Source organism: Poecile atricapillus, chromosome 10, assembly GCF_030490865.1.
Source record: "Poecile atricapillus isolate bPoeAtr1 chromosome 10, bPoeAtr1.hap1, whole genome shotgun sequence".
NCBI classification, from domain to species: domain Eukaryota; kingdom Metazoa; phylum Chordata; class Aves; order Passeriformes; family Paridae; genus Poecile; species Poecile atricapillus.
This window is the reverse complement of record NC_081258.1, coordinates 15,454,009-15,476,097: the sequence shown is the minus strand read 5'-3', so window position 1 is coordinate 15,476,097 and position 22,089 is coordinate 15,454,009. Positions and strand designations below refer to the sequence as shown.

The following is a 22,089-nucleotide window of genomic DNA, read 5'->3' as shown; positions in this document are numbered from 1 at the left end:
GTCCGTGCCAGGCTGAGTACGACTTTATTGGTGCCGGGGAAGGACGGGGCGCGGCCCCGCCGGTGCTCGCCGCCGCTGCCGCCTCACCGGCGCTGGTTCAACCCCGCCAGGTTCTTGATCTGTGGGCACAGGGAGAACGGGGTTTAGTGTCCCTGTCCCGGGCGGCCGCCGGAGCAGGTGCCGAGAGGAGGCCCGTGTGCTACGAGCAGGGGGACGAGAGGCATCTCTGTGGTCTGGGGATGGGCAAGAATCAATCTGGAGCCACGTCTGGCCACCCCTCTGATCAGAACCTTCTCTCCTGGTCAGTATGTCTCAGCTAGGGTTTATTTCTGCAGTCACACAGACCTCGACAGCGAATTTATGCTTTCGGGACATTATGCTCACTCATCCACTTGGCAGAGAGCTGCAGAACTCAGCACTCCTGTAAAGGAGTACACCTCGGGACACCCTGGACATGGGAGGCTGGAATGTGTTCCCCTAACAGTTATGTATTGGGATGATTCTGCCCTAAAGCCATCTGACTACAACCCACCGCCCTTCAGAATCCATCCAGGACCTCCCGTTTATCTGTGCAGTGAATCTGCTGCAGGGACAGACCAAACATCGGCAATGGGAGATATCCAGGACCTGAGAGCACCATGTGGATGTAAAACAGAGCCTGGGATTTCTCTGGTGGAGGAGCCTTTTGGCATATGTAGGTATGAGAGAGGAGAGAGGCTGAGAGACAAATTCCACCACAACTGTAGGGGGAAGGAGGTGGGAGAAATTCTTGAGAAGTGCTTCATCAGTAAAAACAATGTCTAATTTATGTTCCAACCTGCTTGTCTTGTCCTGATACAAGGTAATATATTTCTGATAACAAGGAAATCACTTTGTTACTAAATGCAATGAGCACTGTCCAAAAATAGAACCACAGGGAGGCCCTGAAACCTTTCAAAAGTCACTCCTAGGTATACAAAGGGTTATTTTGTATCCCAGATGAAGTGCAGTTCCCTCTGCATGGACAGAAGGCAGTCCAGGACACTACCAAGAGTGAATAAACTATTGGAAGGACACTGAGGTCAAATGAAACAGCTTGAGGAAGTCACCCTGCTGTGGCTCAGGGACAGGTGCCACCTCCCAAGTATTCACGGGGCCATTGACCCTCAGTCAAGATTTCCAGCACAGGGCCTGGCACAGGGAGAGATCTCGTGACAAGCAGTGGAGAACAGTTGTATTTATTCTGATCACCTGTCTCTCATCCCTAAAGCTCACCCTGCAGCTTCAGACTTAATTTCCTCATCCTCTATTCAAGTTCTTTCACCGCAAAACAGTGAACTAACCTCAAACTACTATGGAAATCACCCTTAAATAAATCTATGTTATGAAAGATGAGTTTTTCCATGTGTTTCCATGTTGTCCTCTAGATTTGGGAGGAAAACACATGCTGACATTCAGAAGTAATTCTGCTCTTACAGCCCTGCTGGTTTAAGCACTACTCACAGTAACTGCAGCTCCCATCAGGCCCTGGACAACAGCTTCTCCAGTGGATTGTACCTGGAAAACACAGGGAGAACACAACCTTTTGCTTCCTGCAGTTGCACTCGTGGCCCCCAAACACTAAGGAATTGCACAACAAAGGTGTATTTGCTACAGAAAGGTGCTGACAGCACTGCAGACAAGTGACAGCCACAGACAGGGAACATGGAAAGGTTTTCCTGCAATGTCTCCTGACCACTGGGACAGTCTGACAAAGAGGGCACCAACATGTCAGTTTACAAAAAAACACATAATCATGTATTGGTTTTGAACTGACAGCAATGAGGGAGTCTCAACAGATGTGGGATCTGCATGACGGAAAAGCCAGGTGTATGCCTGCACATATCCTTGGGGAGAAGGGATTTCCTGCATGCACACCTGTCCCTAAGCTTACCTGACTGGCTGTGTTGCTCATGGTCATGGCATCAGCCACTCTGTTTTCCAGGAAGCGCCAAGTATCCTCAAAGCCAGGGGACGAGTCCTGCATCATCACCAGCTCAGTGGTGTTGTAGATGCCAGTGAGCACAGCCCGGCGAGTGTACCAGTTAAACTGCAGGAGCACAGGAGGAGAGAGAAAGCTGGGATCTGAATGTACATCAAGAGTGCAGCTATCAGAGAACACCAAGGGAAAATCCCACACCCACAGCACGTTCCTTCCCATATAGAGGAATTTGCCACTTGCAGCTAGATCTCTCAGGGCTTGAGACAAAACTCTTTCTGTTCTCTTCCTGCTCCTAAAAACCCGCCTGAAGAGGTCTCTGAGGCATGAGAATACTCTGCCTGGCTCCTGTGTTGGGAAGAGGTATCTGCTGTGAGCGAGTTAAAAACCCATTACTTGGAAAGAGGGAGCAGGCTCAGCATCACAGCTTCCCCAGAAAACTCATGTAACCAGTCAGGAGGTGCAAACAAAACACCAGCTTTAGAACCTCTCCTAATCCCTGCATCAGTGAGACTTTAGGAACAGCTCAGTGCAGACACTGGCTCCAACATGTTGATTTGACTTGCATAACTCGTAAGGGACTTTCAGTTCCTGAAGCAATTGTGTTCTTTCAGTTGTCTTCTGGTTTATTCCTTTAATTTTTCTGCTGTCTTATTTATTTTTCACTGCAGTACCTTCTCTTTATACACAGATAAAAGAAGCTTATTAAAGTAGTTTGTTAAAATGGTTCATTTAGCTTTTTCCATCTCTCCCTACATCTATAAGAATTAAAGTAATTTATTAATTGCTATAATTAAGGTTATAATTTTCTTTTATTTCCTGCCAGAAAGATGAAAGCTTTAATAAGCTACTGGTATTTTTAGGTAGGTTCTTTAAAGGTTTTCAAGTCAAGTCTGTAAATGCTGTTGCTGGTAGAAGAGAGCTGTTTGACAGACTCACTGCTCACTCACTGAAAACTGGATCAACTTCTTAGTCTCAAAATCTCAACAACTTTGTCTGTATCTTCAAAAAAGAAAAAAAGAAGAACACTTAAAAGCCTAAGAAAATAGGTCCTTTTAATTTGCACTAATCCCATTGGCAGTAATTTGCATTTAGTCTCAGTGGCTCTTAAGTCTCTTTAGAAATTAGACTGTAGTTTATAAAGACCATTGGGTGCCTCTGAAATGCCTTCTTCACTCAGCAAATGGGCCATCTGCTGAGGGACTCGGCCCTACTCCTACTTGAACTCATGATTTTGCCAAAGTGCTGAGAGGTAGAACCAGCTTGTCCCGAAAGCACTCACATCTGTGGACTGGTCCCCAGCATAGTGCCAGATATCATCAATCATGCTGGTGAGGAGGTTGAGGCTGGAAGGGATGTTACGTGGGAGCAACAGGACACTCAGGGCCTGCAAAGGAAACACACACAGAAATGGGAGCCAAAGAGAGAAGGATGTAACTAAAGGAGACCAGCAGTATTCTGCCCTGTTATCTTTTCCCTCTTGCTGCTGCCTTGCCTCCAGCTGCCCGTGACAAGTCCTCCCAACTCTTTGCAGTCTTTACAAGCTGCAGGATATGCAGGGAACACACAATGTGGCTCATAAGTTCAGGCCTCAGCCTGTACTGGAGCCGAAAAATCCCTGCTCAGTTCAAACATCCCCATGTTGTCTCTCCTGAGCCCTCTCTGGCACGGCAACATCAGAGGCTGAGCTGACTCACACTGTGCTGTGCCCCTGTGGGCAAGGAGTCACATCTCTCATTTCTCTGAATTTGACTTTGAACTCAGAGCAGCAACCAAGGGCAGAACAGCGCCAGCCATAATGGCCCTACTGGGATCCTGCAGCCTTTGAATGTAATCACACAGTGCCAGGAGAGACACAAACCACCCACATCCTTCATAGGGCAAATTATGCTAATCTGAAAGAAGAGCACGAAGCCTGTGCTCTCTCTCTCTGTGTATGGCGTGCAGGATTCAGCTGCCCAGAGGCCAGCAGTGGTTCTGGACAGAGGCTGACCTCACAGCAACCTTTGCAGCCCAAGATTAGGAACTCTTTGCTTGTCACTGTTGCCACAATTTAATTCCCTCCCCACCGTGGGAAGAATGACTTGAGAGTTAAATCTGAATTTAGAAGCATGGAGCCCTCTCAGTTCACAGCTCTACCCTCAGGCTGCCAGGGGTTTGTCAGTTGACAAACTGTCACAGGACAGTTTCCTGCAGCAAAGCAGTTCTGCATTTCCAGGTGGGAGGTGATCCTGATGCAGCCACAACAATGCTGCATGGAGCCTGACTTGCAGTGACACTGCAAATAGGACTGAGCAGAGACACAGGTAATCCCCTGGGGATGCCAGATGGGTGGAGTGAACAACAGAGAGCTTTGCCTTTCCAGAACTGCAAGAAATAGTTGCTCTAAGGTCACCTTTAACTGCCTCCTTCCAAGGCTGCTCTCCTCTTGAAGGCTACTAATCACTTGAAACCAGCCAGGGTTTCATTTACAACCTTGAACTAATCTGGTGGAGAAACTATGTTGAAAGTCACAGGGTGTTTAAAATACACGCATGCAAAAGAGTCAACGTTGATATTACTTTTATACCTGGGGCCATTTTTCAATATATGGAATCAGCATCCTCAGTCTGGCTTCCACAGCATCTCTCAGGAATTCATCTATAGGCTTCTTCCTGAGTAAGGAAAAAAAAAAATTAGGAAGACTATCCAAGTTAAACTCAATTCTGATCTTGAAAGATCAATCTCCACCTGGCTGAGCAAGGAATTATATATTCTTCATGTCTTTGATCCTAGTCTAAATCTGGGAAGATGGTTCTATTTGGGTAAATTATACTTTCAACTTAAGTATCTGTGTTCCAGGTGGCCTGTCTACCCAGCTCCCAAAATCTGCAACGGAAGTTATTTGTTCACACACAGTACTCACTCTGCTTTACCCAGCTGCACTAGTTTCTGCTCCTTCTCCAGCAACTTGGACAATTTGCTGTTGCACTCAGACACAAAGTGCAGGATCAGTTCACTGCCATCACTGTGAAACATCCCTGCTGCAGCAACAGAGAGGCCCAGGGTCTGCAGGGAAGAAGAGAGAAGCACAGACCAGGTCAGACACTGCTAAGCAGGATCCAGCTAGAAAAAAAGTTGTATTTATTTTGTGAAAGACATTATGTGAATTTTAACAAAGCAACACTGCATTACAAAGCACTTCCTATACATATTTTTCTCTCTTTAAGATTCACTACTCTGCATTGTGCCTTAGTCTTACTCTGAAGGGGTTATCCTGTAGCAGCTGGGTTTCATTCCTGCCCAGTAGCATTTGCTGACTAGGGTGCATCGCCCAAGAGTATGTGGGGGAAGCATGCAGGCCTGGCTGTCTCTGCACTTCAGCTCCATCCAGTTTTCAACTGGTTTGTTGCTTCTCTCCCCACATACCTTGGCTCCCTCTGCAATGGCCTCTGCAGTCCAGCCATGTTCAGGCACAAACTCCAGCGCCGCTGTGAGGATTCGATGCTGCAGCTGCTCCTCGCTCTCATAGTCCTCAGACTCCTGGCCGCCCTGGCCAGTGTAACTATGAGAAGGTATTGTTACAGTGAGGGGAATGTCACCACCAAACATCAGAACCCTGGGCTCTGCCACTAACTCGCTGACACCAGGCACATTTTGTGATCTGCTTAGTATAAATCTGGCCTCCTGCAGTAATATCCTTCCCTGTCCAGAAAAACAATTCTTAATGAACCTTTGCTGTGAGAGAAGAGAAAAATAAGGGAAGGAGGGCTCAATGGAGATGCCTACATGGAGACCAATCAGCTCCACATTCCCCCTCCCTTACAGAAAGCTAAACTATAACCTTTTCCAACATAGGCACATGGACAATATATGGTCCCTGTATTTTTAGATTTACACAAAAATCCAGAAGCCAAGACTTATTCTTTGCAGACAAAAGAGTTTCCCTCTTGAACGCAAGTGCCATACTGTTTCCATGGTGGAATTTGCACTGTCACAGCAAACCAGCTCTTCAGCTGCTGCAGTTTGGGGCTCCTTAACTCTGGATCTCTTCGTCTTCAAGTTTCAGATGTGAGGTTCAGGAAAGCAAAAGCCCCCCGATCCCTCTGTTGGTGGGGCAGTGCTAGAAGGAGCTGCTGAGTTACCTGGGGCGAGGTCCCTGAGGTTCCTGTTCAGGCTGGTGACCAGCTGGAGGTGAATCAAAGTGCTGCTGAGAGGAAGATGTCAATGGCTCCTTCCTGTGCTCATCAGAGGCTCTCCTCAGTGCGGCCGAGGCCTGGAGAGCACGGAGCGGTGGGTACTGCTGGCACCTGACCACTGCAAGGGAAACCAGGAGTCAGCATCTCCTTCCAACACCGGGAAGCATCGAAAATCAAGGTGAAGAGAGTTGTGGTGAATGCAGCTGAAAAGAATACAAATTCAAAGTGTCTTTTTTTACGCTTCTGATAAGTGCCGCTCTCACCTGAGCTCGTGTCTACGTGAATAAAGCAAAAGTGTTTTGTGAGGGAAAGAACGGTGCAAATGGCACGTATAGCAAATAGTTTCCCAATCTTGCACTGGAAACCAGGCACCCAAACATGCCCTCTCCCCATTTTGGTCCCTGAATAAGGATTTGGGAGGAAGGTGCAGATGTCTGAGCAGAGAATATAAGGCAAGTCTGACTCGGGAGCCGAAGAGCCCTGACAGACACCACATGCTGATTACTGAGCGATTACTCAATGACACTCTGGGGTAACTTTTCATTCAGCTGCTGGTTTTTGGGCTTGGCTTGTGGGGTTTTTTTAATAAATTTGGGTTTCACGGCCCACGCGCCTAAAGAAAACCAGCACCCATCAACCCCTCCTTCAAACCCACCCGCTCGGGGCCGGCCCCGGTTCCCTCACTCCCCTCGTGCCCTTCACCTCACCTTGCCCCGCCCCGCCCCGCCCCGATCGCCGGGGCGCGCGCACGGGGGCGCGCACGGGCACAGTTCCCCCCCCTCCCCTCTCCTCTCCCCGCCCCCGGCCCGCGCGCGCCCCCCCCGCCCCTCACCCGCGCGGCCCCGCCACAGCCGCCAGCCCGCGCGCCGCAGCCCGCCCGCCGCCGCCATCTTGGAAGCGGGCAGAGCGCGATGACGTCACGGTGACGGCGTCAGACCGGGACGAGCGAGCGGAGCCGACCGGGCCGAGCCGCGAGAGGTGAGCGCGGGACGGGCCTGGCGCTCCCCCTTCCTTCCCCTTAAAATTCTTTTCTGAGACATCGTCTGAAGCGCTGGGAAGGGGCTCTGTGTGTTTGTGTCTGTGTGTGTGTGGGGGGGGTGTATTTAAGTAATTCCTTCACGAAATTTCCTCACGTATCCTGGCCTTGCTCCCTCTGAATCGTCCCTGCTCGGTGACCGAGAGGTTTATCCGCCCGTTCTCCGTGTGCTTAAAAGGTGCACCTGCTATAGGGCCTGCAGCCTTGCGCCGGCGCTGGGAGCCGGAGCGGTCCCGGGCGCCGGGAGCTGCAGCATTCCCGGGAGCCGGAGTGGTCCCGGGCGCCTGGAGCTGGCTGTGCTGCGTCAGGAGGCTGCAGTTTACAGCCCTGACGTGCTATAGAACCCTGGAAGGGTTTGGGTTGAAGGGACCGTCAGGATCATCCCATTCCAGCACAGCAGTTTTCTAATCTCCTGACGCGGAGCCTGCGCTATTGTTTAACCCCTTCCCTTGCCCTGTTCCTCAGGGACTGTTAAGTGTGTGTGACATGGAGATAAGGGCCCCTCCTCACACCACCCACACGGGATCCTCAGCGTCCTCCCCGCACCTCAGGGAGGTGGTGTTGCTGTGGATGCAGCTTGGGCTCTGACTGATCTTGCAAAGTCATAACCTGCTGTTCAGAGAAGAAGGTGTGACTTCGGGTTTATCTTTCCCACCGTAGCCTAGAAGCTTAGGTATCTTTCGAGATTTTCAGCCTTCTTCTTGGGAAAGGTGACTTTTTAATGGGATTACTATGTGTGTTTATAAATGCTACTGTAGCTGCTTTGTGTGTGTCACGCATGCAAAACCAGCTGTGAGATGTTACAACCTGCAGTGTACATTCAAGATGTACATTCCCTACTGGGTTTGCATTGTGGTCGTTTCAGTGTGAATTCCTACCGCAGTACCTCAGAAAAGGCATCGATTGTCCCATTCTGAACTTGTTTGCAGTTTCCAGGAGAGAGGGGGAGTCCACAGCACACAGAGCCAGAGGAACTGTAGGTCCAAATCCACTCCTCCCCTTACTGCAGTTAAATCTGGTGTAGCATATCCATGAGCTGTGCTTCAGTGACAAAGTGGTGGCAGTAAGGCATTACCCAGGATGTGTGATGTAGTGATTCCTGGTAAAGACCTTGTTTACAACTGTCCAGAAAGGTGTGTCGTTTGCAGCTAATTGAAGATACTGGGAAGCTCTTCTGGTTAACAGTGCTCTCTGTTCTCTGTGGTCATGTTAAATTAGGAAGAAAATAGGTTTGTGTTGGATAGAGGAAAAAGGGGAGGTCATGGGGTTCAGTAGCTGATGCTGCTGTGAGAAGAGGTGATGATGAGATACTATTCCATACAAGGAATGCAATCTCATATAAAATATCAGTGGAGAGAGTTTTCTCAAAACTGTCCCTGCACAGTCTGTTCCACTCCTCCCTCCCTGTAATTTGCTCACCCAGTGCCACCAATCATAACGGTGGGAAGAGCCTCAACCTGGAATGCTGGGAATGCTGAAAGTTACTTTTTTCTTCTCATGTACTGCGTAAGCAAACTCTGCTAGGTTGTGTTTGGAGTAGGAGAGACAAGGCAGTATTTAATGTCAAATAACTGTCACTGCTCAGGAAATCCAGAAATCCTCTGTTTGTCATATTCAGATTTTTAAGGAAAGCAGGTATGTTTTCTTTGTTATTTTGTTGGTTTCTTTAAATCATGGCTTGCAGTCTCCCAGCAAAACTAGTGCATGAGCTGGAGGGGAACTGAATTTTGCCCTGAAGAGTAGCTCTTTTTTCATGTCCTGCTAATGCTCAGTTTGTGGAAACGTTGTGTTGTTAATTTCCAGAAAATTATCCCCATTTATTAAAACCACTCAGCTGATTAAGTCACAGTCCATAGAGGTTTGTGCTGTGCTTGGCACTTACTCTTCCTCTCTCTCTCTCTTCTGTCCTGTTCCTCCCCCAACCAGTGCCAGGTTTGCTGCTGTGAAATGGGGGAGTACGGAGTCGCTTCAGGCCAGCGTGTGGCCATCGTCTGGGACAGCTCCTCGCCGGTCGAAGCCCTGAAGGATTTGGTGGATAAAGTCCAGGTGCTGGTGGGAGCTGATAATCGTGTCTCCGTGGAAAATGTTAACCAGCTGCCTCAGTGTAAGAATGAGCTTAATTTTTCACTGTTTCCTTAAAGGGAGAGAGTTCTGCTGTTGTGTGATCCAACACCTTCCCACTTCGAGAGTCAGCACTCAGAACATTGACAGCACCTGCTGCTGACTCTTATGCTAAGTACAGCAGGGAAAGTGATGCACCCTGGCTGTGCTTCTGATTGGTGTCTTTAATCAGTTACTGCTGTTGTACTTAAGCATGAGGGATGAGGGAAAGGGAACTGGTATATTAAACAGTGTGTGTACATGTGAAATTGTACCACCTTGCTCTTTCTCCACAGCGGCTCACAGGGAGTCCAGTTTTGACGTAATCCTCTCTGGCATGGTACCAGGCAGTACAGCACAGCACAGTGTGGAGCTCCTGGCAGAAGTAGCTCGGATACTTAAGCCGGGGGGACGTGTCCTCCTGAAAGAACCAGTGGTTACAGAATCAGGTGAGAGAATCTTGCTTCCATGGTAACATAGCATTTCTTGTGAGGATTAGACTGAAATAGAAAGGACAGGAACCCTGATCAACACAGAGATTTTCATTCTCCTGACACACTAACCCAAATCACAAGGTTTTTATCTTGTGCTTAGGCTGATATCCATTAGAGATGTTTGCAGTCACTCTCCTATCAAAAATGCAGGATAGCTTGTTCCTAAACTGCATGGAAAATCTTCCGTGACCACTGTTTTCTCCTCAGGGTGCAGTGCTAAGTAGTCGCAGGTGTTGTGTTTCTGAGGAGCTTCCAAAATGTTTTTAAAAACAGGTGACAGAGGCTGAAGAGATTGCCTCAGAAGTCAGTTGAGAAATAGTTATCTAGAAAAGGTTAAAAGTGTTTGGACTGAATTTTAGGAGAAAAGCTAGAGCACCTGCCATGGGACTGCTGGAAGAGCCATGAGAAGGTGAACAGAAGATGATTTCTTAATGTAGTGTGTTCATTTAGGAGTCCATGTTTTGAAAACTTCATGAGTAGTTTAATAAGTAAAAATGTTCGGGAAGGAGTTTGTTTCAGGTTTGGGGATTTTTAAAATTTTTTTTTTTATGGGTATTGATTGGATTGAGAAATGTTTTGACATATATACTTGAATCTAGAATAGCTTTGTGACCCCACACTGTTATTCTAATGAACAAGCTGCTGATGCTTTTTCTGATTTGTTCTGCTGTCGACTCAAAAGGGTCCAATTTTGGTGCAGAAATTTGGCTCAAATGCTTTCCTCTAAAGTTCTTGCTCTTTCAGATTTTTCAGTGAGCTCCATTCTTGTTCTTGCCTTCTCCTACTCTGCTTTTGTGTCTTACAGGAGACAATGGCAAAATCAAGACAGCAGCCAAGCTCCTCACAACTCTGACTCTCTCTGGGTTGGTGGAAGTGAAGGAGGTAGGGATGTGTTTACCATCTCCAGAAATGCCTTTGGGCAGTTACCTGGGGATTTGCTGGGTGATGAGGTTTTTAGCAACCCTGTTTGCTGTAAATGTGCACGGCCACTGCCTGGCAAAAACTTTAGTTACTATCAGCATAGTGTTTTTCTTTAGGATTGAAAATACTGTCTGTTCACTGGAATGCTGGGCTTGGTGTTAAAAGAAGGGGTTCTGTATGAGGTTAACCTAAAATCTTACTTGGCAGCTGCAAAAGGAAGCGCCGACCCCAGAGGAGGCCCAATCTGTTGGAGAACATCTGGGTTACCAAGGCAATGACCTTCTCATTATTCAGATAGAAGGCAGGAAGCCAAATTTCGAAGTGGGATCATCAAGTCAGCTCAAGCTTTCCTTTGCCAAGAGACCTGGTCCTTCAGGTAAGGCATGATGCATGCTGAGTATCTGGATTTGGTGGCTCTCAGTGACAGGTATCACTTGCAGCAGGGGGACAGTTCCCAAGTAGGGAGTGCTACAGTGAAAACCTATGAAGTGAGGCTTCCCAAAGTTGCTTGAACTCTGTTTGGAGTAGATGGGACAAAGGCTGGAATAATTGCTATTTCTTCCTTTGTTTGGCTCCAGGAAAACCCTCTGTGGACCCAGCTACTGCCAAGCTGTGGACACTGTCTGCCAATGATATGAATGATGAAGAGATGGTAAGTGGTTTTCTTTGTGAGGCTTTGCTGTTCCTTCTCTATCCCCATTCTTTCCTATTCTAAATATTTTCAGTGATGTCTCTTGGGAGGCTTTACAACTTCAGAGGTAGAAAAACCTCCCTAAGGCAAAATAGCTCATTATCTCCATGGGGTCTGGAGAGCTCAGTGATGTGGTGAGGGCAGAGAGGAGACAGGAATAAGAGGACACAACTGCAGCACTTTCATGTCAATGTACAGAGAGCACCATTTCTTTGAAGATAACTCAGTAGTGCCATTCCCTACTGAAAAGTCCATTTCCTGCATTTTGTCTCTCATGGTGTATTTTCAGGATCTTTTGGACTCTGATGAGCTGTTGGATTCAGAGGATTTGAAAAAGCCAGATCCATCGTCACTCAGAGCTCCATCCTGCAAAGAAATGGGCAAAAAGAAAGCCTGCAAGAACTGGTCAGTGCTGGAATTCATGAATCAGTGGACCTTTCAACTGCAGCATTGAACTCCTAAGAGTTAGAGGGATTTAAAAAAGATTGTGGGCAATTTGCTGTTCTTTAGAGCCTAACTCTCTTGGTTCATGTCCTTTCTTATCTTAATTATTGGAATGTAAATTCAAATACAGTGATAATTGACCTGTGACTGCTACAAATGATCACGATGGTGTATATTATCAACAGCCACCTTGGAGGTGGCTGCATGGCTTGTGCAGCTTGCCTAAAACCCTGGTTTCTCACATTGTAAGGAGAAACAGCACATCTAGCAAGTGCTGTAGTGTCATTTCCCACTCAGTTTAAACTTGAGGGATGTTTCAACACTTGTTATACAAACCGTGGTGTTGAAGAACAAAGTGAGGAGCGTGAGTCCCAGAGTTAGCTGTGTCGTGTGACAGTTGTCATGTGACACTGTTGCATGTGAGTAGGGCTGGCACAAGTGTTGATCACTCATGACCTTTAAGTAGGAAGATGCAGGTGACTTTTGTTTTTCTACAGCACATGTGGCCTGGCTGAAGAACTGGAACAGGAGAAGAAGAGCTCACAGCCCAAATCTGCCTGTGGAAATGTAATTTTTGTCTTTATACTATGGTCTGCTGTATATGATCTCTATGTAAGAATTGTGTTCCCTAGTCACTGCTGCCTGAGCTGGATTACTGCTTCCACACACTGCCCATGCAGCTTCTACAGAGTTTTAGCCTTTGCCCTGTGCCCATGTGCACTGTACTAGCACGTGCAGTCTGTTCTGACTCCCTGGGGGAATCAGAGTGAGCAGTGAGCATTTCCCTCTCTGCTCATGGCCTAACCAGGGATCTGCCCAGGGAGGATTGTCTTGTGGGAGCTCAGGGGGCTGCCTCAGCCTGGGCACACCAGGTGGGGTGGTGACTCATTTCTGTGTGAGCCCAATGCCTGCACAGCTCTGCCATCCACACTAACCAGATGTGTTGAGAAGGGGGTAGAAGGGAAGCAGTTTCTATGCTCATAGATGCTGAGAAGATGCATGATGTCTCTTGACCTGGAGAAACTGTATCGTAGGGGAAGAGACTTGAAAGTGGCACCTGATTACAGACAGTGCTTTTCTTTCCCTTGCCAGTGCTACCTGGGGGATGCATTCCGCTGTGCCAGCTGCCCTTACCTGGGGATGCCTGCCTTCAAGCCTGGGGAGAAGATTCTCCTGCAAGAGAACCAGCTGCACGATGCCTAACAAAGATGTGTCCTGCCAAGGACTCTGCTGCTTTTCTGTCACTCTGAGGTTCTTCCTGCAGTCCTCCTCATCCTCTCCAACTCATGCTCTCCAGCCAATACTCCATGTGGGGAGGGACACTGCGGGCACTGACACTGCTGTGAGCTCACTGCTTGTCATCAGCCTTGGGCTACCAGATCCTCTGGTGACAAGTTACGTATTAGACTTTATGTTACATCTTGTTTTGGCTGACCTGACTTGATCCTGGACGCTGGCCGTCACAGCGTGTCCCACCAGCAGGGGGAAGTACAGTCACGTGTTGTCCTTGTGTGCCTCTGGCATTTCCCATGCCCGTGTCCTACAGCTCTAATTAGTCCTGATTTTCCCTGGTGAATCTGCAGCTCTGGCTCAGCCCCCGGGGTGACTGGGCTCCTACTCTCTTTGAAATTTGAACCTGCAGCCCTTTATCATGTGGAGGTGGCTCAGCAGCTCCTGTGGCAAGTCAGGAGCAGGGAGTACACTTAGCAATATGTACTCGTAGCAGTGTGTATCGGAAAGGCTGGCAGGCATGATGAATTTCCAAGTGTATTGGGAGCCCCTACCCCCAGCTGTTTTCAGCGAAATGACAAGATTCAGTCCTACCAAGAACTCCTGCCTTTAAGGCAGGGAGCCGATGGAACAAGATCTGTCTTGTCTTCCCACAGCTTTCAGTCCAACACAAACAGATAACACAAGGGCAATCTGAGACTGTCACCTCTCTTGGTGGTTACCCAAATGAGTTACCTGCAGTGTCAAATACATAAGAACATAGCAATAACTTAATTTCTAGATGATCTGTGGTGGCCCTCTGCTCCGTCTCCATGAGATACTATTTATTTCTGTAGTTCCTGCTAGTGAAGCATCCTGCAGGTGTGGGATGAGGGTGCTGTTCACATTTTGTGCCAGGCTTGCTTCTCACCCAGGGAGGGGGAGGAGGAAAGCCCACACCCAGTGGGGACTGCTTTGTTTGGAGCTCTTGATCTACAGAATGTGACTTGTTGTATGCTACCTGAGTTACTAAACTCATGGAGGGGGCTGGGATGAAAGGCTGTTCTGTTCTTGAAATAAAAGTGACCAATAGTAAAGCCTTTGTTTTAAGACTGGTATTAGTGGTATTCTAAGTGTGTCTCCTTCTATGCAGCCTCTCAATGATTTCTTAAACTCTTCAAATGTTAGGTTGCATCTTAGAGTTCTCCATAAATTGTTCCTCTGAAAACTTGACTTAAATATGTGATATGCACTGGAAAAAACAGATATTAAGGAAAACTTGAGAAAACTCCTTTCTGACTGCTCAGATGCTTGCACTGCCCTAGGTTGTCACTGGTGTGATTAAAGCCCCTTCTTTCCAGAGAAAGGCTTTCCCAGACCCCTCTCTCACTCCCTGCCTTTATCATCAGTGAGAACAGCTCCCAGGGAGACAGGATTTGTGTCATAAACCACCTGTGCAACCACCTTGTTGCTCCTAGCTAATGATGTAAGGGAATGGGCAAAAGCCTCAGCACACCTGGGGCCTTTGAGAGTTTTATTGCCTTTTCTCAGCCCCACTGGTAGTAGAAGACCAGATCTCTTTATGAGGCCCCCGATAAAGGCAGCCCTTACCCTGAACTCTGCTTTCCTCTTGCCTTAACAGGGAGAAGCAGCATTTTTACTTTTGTTTCTCTGCATGAGTCACCTTCCTTTTTATGGCCAGCAGAGCTTGGGGGGCAGCAAGGACACACTTCATGCTCCTGGCAGGAAAACCCATCGTGGATGTTTCACTCACCTGCCTTGGGTGCACATGGAGGCAGGGAGCCCTCTCCAAATGGAGCAGTCTGGGGCAAGGAGGGCATTGTGTTTATCATTGCTTTATCTTCACACACATGCTTAACTGCTTGTGATAGCATCTTTCTGAGAAGTGAAATTTGGAGGCCCAGCTCTGGCTATAGTAGCTGCTTCACTTTTTAAAAATAACCAGTGGACAACAATTGCCCCCACCCTTCCTGCCTGCACTGGAGAGATTGCCTCAGCTAGTTCCTCCAGCAGCCTTTCCCTGCCTCTTGCTCACTGGTGTTATTGCTCCAAGGCTATTTCATGGCTTGTCTGGATCCTTGTTAAAAATGCTATCCCAGATCTGATTCCCCACTAACCTTGGGCATAAAGGAGGATCCAAATGCAGCACTATGACTGTCCCACCTTCCTCCATTTCATTGATCAATAACTCTTCCCTGGTGAAGCAATGAGCCATGTTTTTCCCTCCACTTCTTTTAAGGCAGTTAAGCAAACGCAGAGCCTCTGGCAGCCCTTGTTAGTCTTAATTTGATTTGTACCTCAGCTTTCCAATTTTGCCTCTGCAATTTAGTGAACATGTCGTTCTGTTCATGTCCTTTGTGGTTTTCCTCATGGCCTTCTATTTTGACCAGTGGGATTCTGAAGAACTCTGCAGCTATATTTGCCTCCTCTGAAACTTTCCCCCTTCCCTAAGTAAATAATAGGTGGCTGCCAAGGCTGTTAGTACAAGTCTCAGGTGTCTGTACCTCTTAGCTGAAAGCTTTTTGGGGTCATCTCTGAACCTCAGCATCTGTTGTGGCTATAACAATAAATCATTAGAGCTATGTGCTGGTTTCAAACCCAGTGGGAAAATAAACTCCACTCAAGCTGTTCCTCTTCACCATCCTCTTCCAACAGCAGAGGAAACACCAGGCGAGACCACAAGTGAGAATCACAGTTTTACTGAAAAACTCACAATAAACGCAACATTATCAAAAAAGAGGGCACAAAAGAGAGTGCTCTACCCACGAGAAGGGTATTCACCAGCAAACCAGCAAAAACACCTAGCAACTCCCAGTACAAAGCAGATCCATGTGCATCACTGCAGCAGCACCTCTGTGAAGCAAGCAATGCTTTTCCATCCTTGCCGCTTGCGTTTCAAGTGAGTGAATGAGAGCAAGGTCAACCCACATCACAGCAGGTGCCTGCTCCAGAGAAAATCCAGAAGATTGCTTCAGGACTTCTCATGGCCATGCCACCCAGCACATCCAGGACCAAGCTCTTCCTGAACACCATGCTGGCCACACAGTATACAGTGTCATTCCTGAACATGGAGCAAGTAGCTAGAGGAGCCTGTCAGTGACTGCAGACTGAAAAGAGTTGCTGAGGCTTGGCACTGTTTGGAGCCACAGAAGGTAAGGGGAAAACAGGCTCAAAAGCTCTGTCCTCACCATTAGCCATGGCTTCTTCCACAGGAACATAAAGCAGGGCTCTGCAGCCACTCGGGGGTAAAATGTGTCTTTGGTCACCAAGACTGCACTGCTGTATGAGCAAACACCTAGTTTTTGAGGAGGACAACCCCAACAGGTGGACAACAAGCTGCTCACCTCCCTCACTTGCCCTCTTCCTTGGAGGAGACATACATCTCTGTGCTGGCAGCACTGCCATCCCCAGCACTCTGCTTCTGTTGTGATGGCTTGATCTCAGTGTAAATGACATTAGAGGAGGCAGGTCCTGTCTCCTTCTTTCCAAAATTCAGGTTGGCATAGGTCAGGTCCTCAGTCCCTGTCACTGGGGCTGCCTGCAGGGAGAGAACAACAAGTAGAGCCTTGGCTTTCTTTTTCTGTGTCTCCTCTGCTAATATTTTTCTACTGGCACTATTCTTTGTGCTGCCCAAGCATGACCCAGATTACTCAGAAGTGCCACCTACTTGAACACTCATAAGCCCTTATTTAATAGGAGTTAATAAGTGTTTAGGACCATGTTTTCAGAAAAGCAAAGCTGATTTTACTAGGAAATCCTTTAAGTGTGTATTCAACAGACAATGGTTTTTTTTGACAGGGAGGAGGTAGCCATATGTGCAAAGCCCTCCCTGGCTTACCATATTGACCTGATTCCTCTCTGCCACTTCCCCGCTCATGAGCTCTCCTGAAAAAGGAAACTTAGTTTAAAAAGTAGTTAAAATAGTGACAATGATCATTATTTTAAATTAAGAAAATAATGAAAGAATCAAGAAAACATCTGCATCGGTCCTGCTTTTGTTGTGGGAGAGGATAAGACACTGTGGCTCTGTGGTTCTGAAGACAGCCAAGGGGCTGCAGGGGTTGGCAAGGGCTTAAAAGCCCTTGAAGGGGCTAGAGAAGAGCCCCAAGGTGGACACTTCTGGATATGCAAGACCTGTTTCAATCACACAACAGGTTGTGCCATAACCAGACTCCCACCAGCAACTGGCCAGAAGGAAGGGAGGGGGGTGAACCTTCTCACCATGCTAGGACACCTTCTTCAGGAGGACTTGTGAAGGGAACATGGAGCAAGCAAGAGCAGTAGGATGTCAAAGATGGACATCTCCCAAGCCTGGCTTTGTCCAGACCAGCAGTTGAGGAAGAAATGCCAACCTGTTTTGTTCCTTGTGCACTTCCACAGCAGGAAGCCAATTACCGGCATGTAAAGGAGCGTCCCGACCGCTAAGCCAAGGAGGATGCACAGGAGGAGGTTGAATCCTGCACACACAACATCACAGAGGCACTCGTGAGCCACCTTCCCCCCATACAAGGACACAGGTTGCCATTGCCTCCTTCATGGCAGGGTCAGTTTCTTCCCAGACTTGGGCTTCCAGACCCTGAACCACCTATAGCTTCAAGGTGCTGACAAAATCCTGTGGGGAATGGTCTCCAAACTCATCCAGGGGGTAGCTGGAGCAATAGAGCCCCTTCCCAGCACCACAGCCTCTGGTGCCTACCCCAGTTTGGCAGTGGGTCCCACCCACTCGTGGGAAAACAACTGGCTGTTTTCTCCCTTACTGCTCCTCCCTCTTTTTCCCTGAGGACTCCTCCTGCCCTCCACTCTTGCAGCCAGAGGACTGACACACCTGTCCAGATCTTCCCTGTGACATCAGTCGGAGGTTCTGCACAGCCACAGCCTGAAAGACAGAAACATGAGTAAGAGACTGTCCAGAGGCAGAGAACACCCTGCACCCTGCTCTGCTTTGGAGCAGAAGTCTTGACCCCACAGTCCTGGCTGTCCCTCTCCTGCCACCACAGCTCCAGCCATGTCAATATTTGGCTGATGTGCTGCAGCTGGAGGATATGGCCTGTCCTAGGAAAGAACCAATGGCCCAGCAGCTCCATGAGGGGATGAATCTGCCAAAAGCTGCTGTTCTAGGTTGGCTCCTCCAGTTCTCAGGGTGCTTTCAGGGGAAACAATGCATGAAAGAACCAGAGGAGTGCTGGATGTAGCATCCTTCTCTGCCCACTCATGTCCCCCATGGAAACAGACCCACTGCCACTTACAGTGAACTGCTGCTTGCGTGCTGTTTCCAGTGTCTGTCAAGTTTGGTCTTGTGATGAAGACCCTACATGCACAGATTCCTGTGTGAGCTGTACATGGGCTTGAGCTGGTGAAATTCATACAGTTTTCTCCCAGAATCACAGTGTTGGTTTGATTCTCCCCCTCCAGACATTCAGGTTTGCACCACTTCACCTGCACCGTGAGATTTTCCAAACAAATCTCGAACTGCACAGTGCTGCCTGGCTGTACCAGCTGACTGACTGCTCCTGAAGGAAACAAAACCAGAAGTGATAGCTGAAATATATATGATCTTACAGGGTCGTTCCCCATGTGTCACTCATGAAAGACACAATGAAGTGACTGTCCTTTTCTGCAGCAGCTGATGATCCTTTCTAAATCTGGCTGCTAACAATTCTAAGCATTCTAACCATGCTAAGCACTCAACACTGAAATGTTGTCTGTTGACTTGTGCCACTGGATGCTGTGCAGAGCACAAACTTTTCTGTGCATCAGGAAGGATTGGAAACATGAGGATCAGGGAGAAGGCACCCCCTCCTCCTGTGACATAGGCACCCAAGCAGGAAGTGCCTCAGGCTCCACTATTTCATGGAGTATGAGGTGGGACTGGGGGATTGGCAGTGGAGAAAAGTCAGCCCTAGAGAAGCAAAGAAAATATAGTAAACAGATTCCCTGCAGTGTCTCTGGCTTCATCCCACCCCATAATGCTCAGTCTGGAGTACTTCAGAATCACTCTCTGAGCTGAAGTCACTTCACACGTTCTCAGCTGAGTCTTCCCTCTCTCACCTCTCTTCAGTCCTTTCTTACCACTCAGAGGGGTGTTAGTGGACTTCTGCCCCTTACCACCCTTGCTCAGTTCAGAACATCTTTTCTTGGACACATTCTTTGTGTTCAGCACCCTGAATGTGTACATTCCTGCATTTGCTTCATTCACATTGGCAAAGATGAGCTGGGCCAGATCATTTTTCTTCTCCACACCCCCTCCATTCTGCTGTTTTCCATTGTTTCAGGTGACATTAAACCACTTCACCTCCCTGGTGGTGCTGCTCAAGCCTGCCTGAGGAAGACACTGCAAGATGAGATCTAACCCTACCAACACATCAACTGTGGCTGAATTCTGGTGAGCAAGTCTTGCTGGGAAAAAAAAAATCCTATGGGAGGACTGGTTTTGTCTTAAGGAATATCCACAACTGCCATGTGAAGCTGACCCCCCTCTGCAGTAATTTGCCTTATAAGCATTTCTGTTTCCTTCCCTGCCACTGTCTTTTCTCCCTGCTGCTGAAGGCAGAGCTGGTTCAAAGCCCCTGGAGCTCACACCATGTGCATGCACAGCTGCAAGGGGGGACCCCTCTGCAAGGCACATGGCAAGCTGCTGCTTCAGGAGAGGGGCTAAATGATGCAAGAGGAGAGATAAAAGCAGCAGCAGGCACTTTCCACACCTCCTGCAGGCATAAGCAAAGAGGGAAGAGTTCAGAGCAGAGGCAAGGGCACTGGGGGACTCACCAACTGGCAGCCAGGTGAGGAGCAGCAGGGGCAGAAAGGTGTTGGCCAGCCAGAGTTCCATGCTTCTCAACAGCCTCATGGTGACCATGCTGGGTGCCTGGTGAGATCAGCTGGGAGCCTCCGTCTCTCCCTGAAGTGTAGGGTCACTGGTCAGCCAAGGGGAGCTGAAGCCTTGCCGGGGCCTCACCCCTTCACCACTGGACCAGGCAGTTCCCTCTGTGCTCACAGGCTTCCTCTTTCTTCCCCTTCTCTTACCTCAGCCCAATTCTTATCTCCTCTCTTCTATGATTCCTCCTCCGGTTTCCTCCTGTCCACATACTCTTGGCCCCGAGACCTGACTAATGCCCCCAGGAGCTGCTGATGGCCATTTCCCAATATCCAGGGCCCAGCCCAGCAGCTCCCTGCCACTCTCCAAGTTTCCTACAGCACCACCTCCCCATACCACCCGAGTCTGTTTTGTTTTACAGCAGGGAATGGATCGCTTGGAGGAAGCTGTGCTGCTGTCACAGCAGGGGAATGGGGAGATGTCCACACCCATCTGGTTATGGGGTGTGCTCACTTAGCCCAGGTGGGGACACACACACTGTGCCAGTCCCCAGGGACTTGTGGTTTGACATGGGGATGGGCTTGATCAGAGTGTTCTGGCTGTGGGACATAGATGGCCCTGCAGAGCCCTGTCCCCATTTTGACCATGAGTACCCAGATCCCAGCTCCTGCCCAGCCCCTGTATTTCTCTGCCACCTCTGGCATGAGGGACACTAGGACATGAACACCCAGCAGGCCAGACACAGCTTGTGTCACCCCTGCCACCAAAGGGACATGCGCAGCAGTCAGCAGGTGCAGGCCCCTCTCTCTTCCCAGCCTCTGTGGGTAGAATCTCTGCTGCTCCTCACTGCCTGCCACCGCTTTTCCTCTTCATGCTCAGAGCAAAACCTCCTCCCATCTGCCATTTCCTCCCCTTCAGTTTCTATCAGCACCCATAGTAACCACCCTCCACAGCATGCTGGGCACACGAGTCCAGCCACACATGTCTCCAGAAGAAAGTGTGTTCACTGGAGCTCTGCTCCACCAGCCAGTGGTTCAGCTTCCTGGCTGAAGCTGAGGTCTCAACTGCAAACCAGCCCACACAAGAAAACAGCAACACCAGCATGGTATTTGCGGATAAGACGGTACAAGATCCACAAGAATGACAAGTGAGAGGTTCTGTATCCCTCTTGCTCTCCCCTCTGGACCTCTTCATCTCTTCCCATGCTCTTTCTGATGTTCAGTTCCTCTCTGCGTTCCAATATTTGTCTTCTCTCATTTCACTATTGCATAATGATGTGTACTTGTTTGCTTCCTTCCTTTTCATTTCTATTCTGGTTCCCACGTTTCCTCGCACTGATGAACCCAAGACCTTCTCCATCAGGAAGTGCCTTCTCCATGTTCCCAGCTGTGGTCCTGGTGGAACTAAAGGTTAATGTCTTGCCTTCTGCTGACTCTACAGAGCTGCTCTCCTACCACAGCCCCTTCCAGCACCACAGCCACATTCCATGGTGCTCTCTGCCAAGGAGTAAAGAGCAGGAAATGACAATGCTGCTGTTGATAACAGGGTCAGCAGCAGCTACACCAGGCACTATGCAATGTCCACACCAATAGGGAGGCTACAGAGCTCCTCAGGAGCTCCCCACTCCCTTGAAGTGAAACGAGGGAAACAGAATGTGCCACCAAGGTCTTCCTTGACCTTGACCGATGCTGGGAACGATGAGGAGAGATGTGAGAAGAGCTGTCCTCAGCGGGTTCGTGGTGGCTCTTCCTTGGGTAGAGTGGTGCTCTGCCCTCGCAGGGTCATCAAAAGCGATCCTGTCCTCGGCCCGAACCTCACAGCACTGTGGGGCTGACGGGGCTCGGGGGCACATTGATCTGAGGCCCCTGAGCCCTCACGGAGCTGTGCACGGAAGAGCCAGCGTCAGAGCCCCCGGTGTTGGTGACACGGAGCAGGAGGTGACACGGAGCAGGAGGTGACACGGAGCAGCAGACACTGCCAGTGTCCCGGACTCCCTGAGGCACAGCATCATCAGGAGGAGGCGCCCGCCCCTGACACTCCGAACCCGGCACCCCTCTGAAGCCCAGAGCGCCTCACTTAGCGCCCATTGCGGGGATGACGCGAAACAGTGCTGATCTCCTATTGGTTACTATTTCTGTCCGTCACCATGAGTCCCGCCTCTCCGCCCATCTTCGGCCGTAGGATTGGCCGCACTGTAGGCGGAGCGTGAGGCTGCCCTGGGCGCCGC

At 49.0% G+C, this 22,089-nt stretch overlaps 3 protein-coding genes across 5 annotated transcripts; 1 reads left to right on the top strand and 2 right to left on the bottom strand.

Moving 5' to 3' along the window:
- Window positions 1-8: 8 nt before the first annotated feature.
- COQ9 (coenzyme Q9) lies at window positions 9-7,108 on the bottom strand. The gene is made up of 9 exons (XM_058845981.1): window positions 6,968-7,108; window positions 6,082-6,253; window positions 5,366-5,501; window positions 4,863-5,005; window positions 4,527-4,611; window positions 3,240-3,344; window positions 1,913-2,068; window positions 1,483-1,536; window positions 9-119 (listed from the first exon to the last, which is right to left on the bottom strand). The coding sequence occupies exons 1-9, from the start codon at window positions 7,023-7,025 to the stop codon at window positions 84-86; spliced, it is 945 nt and encodes a 314-aa protein (XP_058701964.1). The 5' UTR covers window positions 7,026-7,108; the 3' UTR covers window positions 9-83.
- Window positions 7,109-8,548: 1,440 nt separating this feature from the next.
- On the top strand, window positions 8,549-14,157 carry CIAPIN1 (cytokine induced apoptosis inhibitor 1). The gene is made up of 9 exons (XM_058845982.1): window positions 8,549-8,806; window positions 9,098-9,275; window positions 9,568-9,720; window positions 10,571-10,647; window positions 10,894-11,062; window positions 11,265-11,338; window positions 11,667-11,782; window positions 12,319-12,388; window positions 12,914-14,157. The coding sequence occupies exons 2-9, from the start codon at window positions 9,119-9,121 to the stop codon at window positions 13,022-13,024; spliced, it is 927 nt and encodes a 308-aa protein (XP_058701965.1). The 5' UTR covers window positions 8,549-8,806; window positions 9,098-9,118; the 3' UTR covers window positions 13,025-14,157.
- LOC131582621 (uncharacterized) lies at window positions 13,758-21,960 on the bottom strand. 3 transcript variants are annotated; one of them, XM_058845985.1, is made up of 7 exons: window positions 20,844-21,960; window positions 19,817-19,946; window positions 18,298-18,561; window positions 17,877-17,927; window positions 17,404-17,508; window positions 16,890-16,936; window positions 13,758-16,589 (listed from the first exon to the last, which is right to left on the bottom strand). In XM_058845985.1, the coding sequence occupies exons 2-7, from the start codon at window positions 19,902-19,904 to the stop codon at window positions 16,401-16,403; spliced, it is 744 nt and encodes a 247-aa protein (XP_058701968.1). In that variant the 5' UTR covers window positions 19,905-19,946; window positions 20,844-21,960; the 3' UTR covers window positions 13,758-16,400. The 3 variants fall into 3 exon arrangements, with proteins under 3 accessions (XP_058701968.1, XP_058701967.1, XP_058701969.1); XM_058845984.1 differs by having other exon boundaries at window positions 19,817-21,960; XM_058845986.1 differs by lacking the exon at window positions 17,404-17,508 and having other exon boundaries at window positions 19,817-21,960.
- Between the last annotated feature and the right edge of the window lie 129 nt (window positions 21,961-22,089).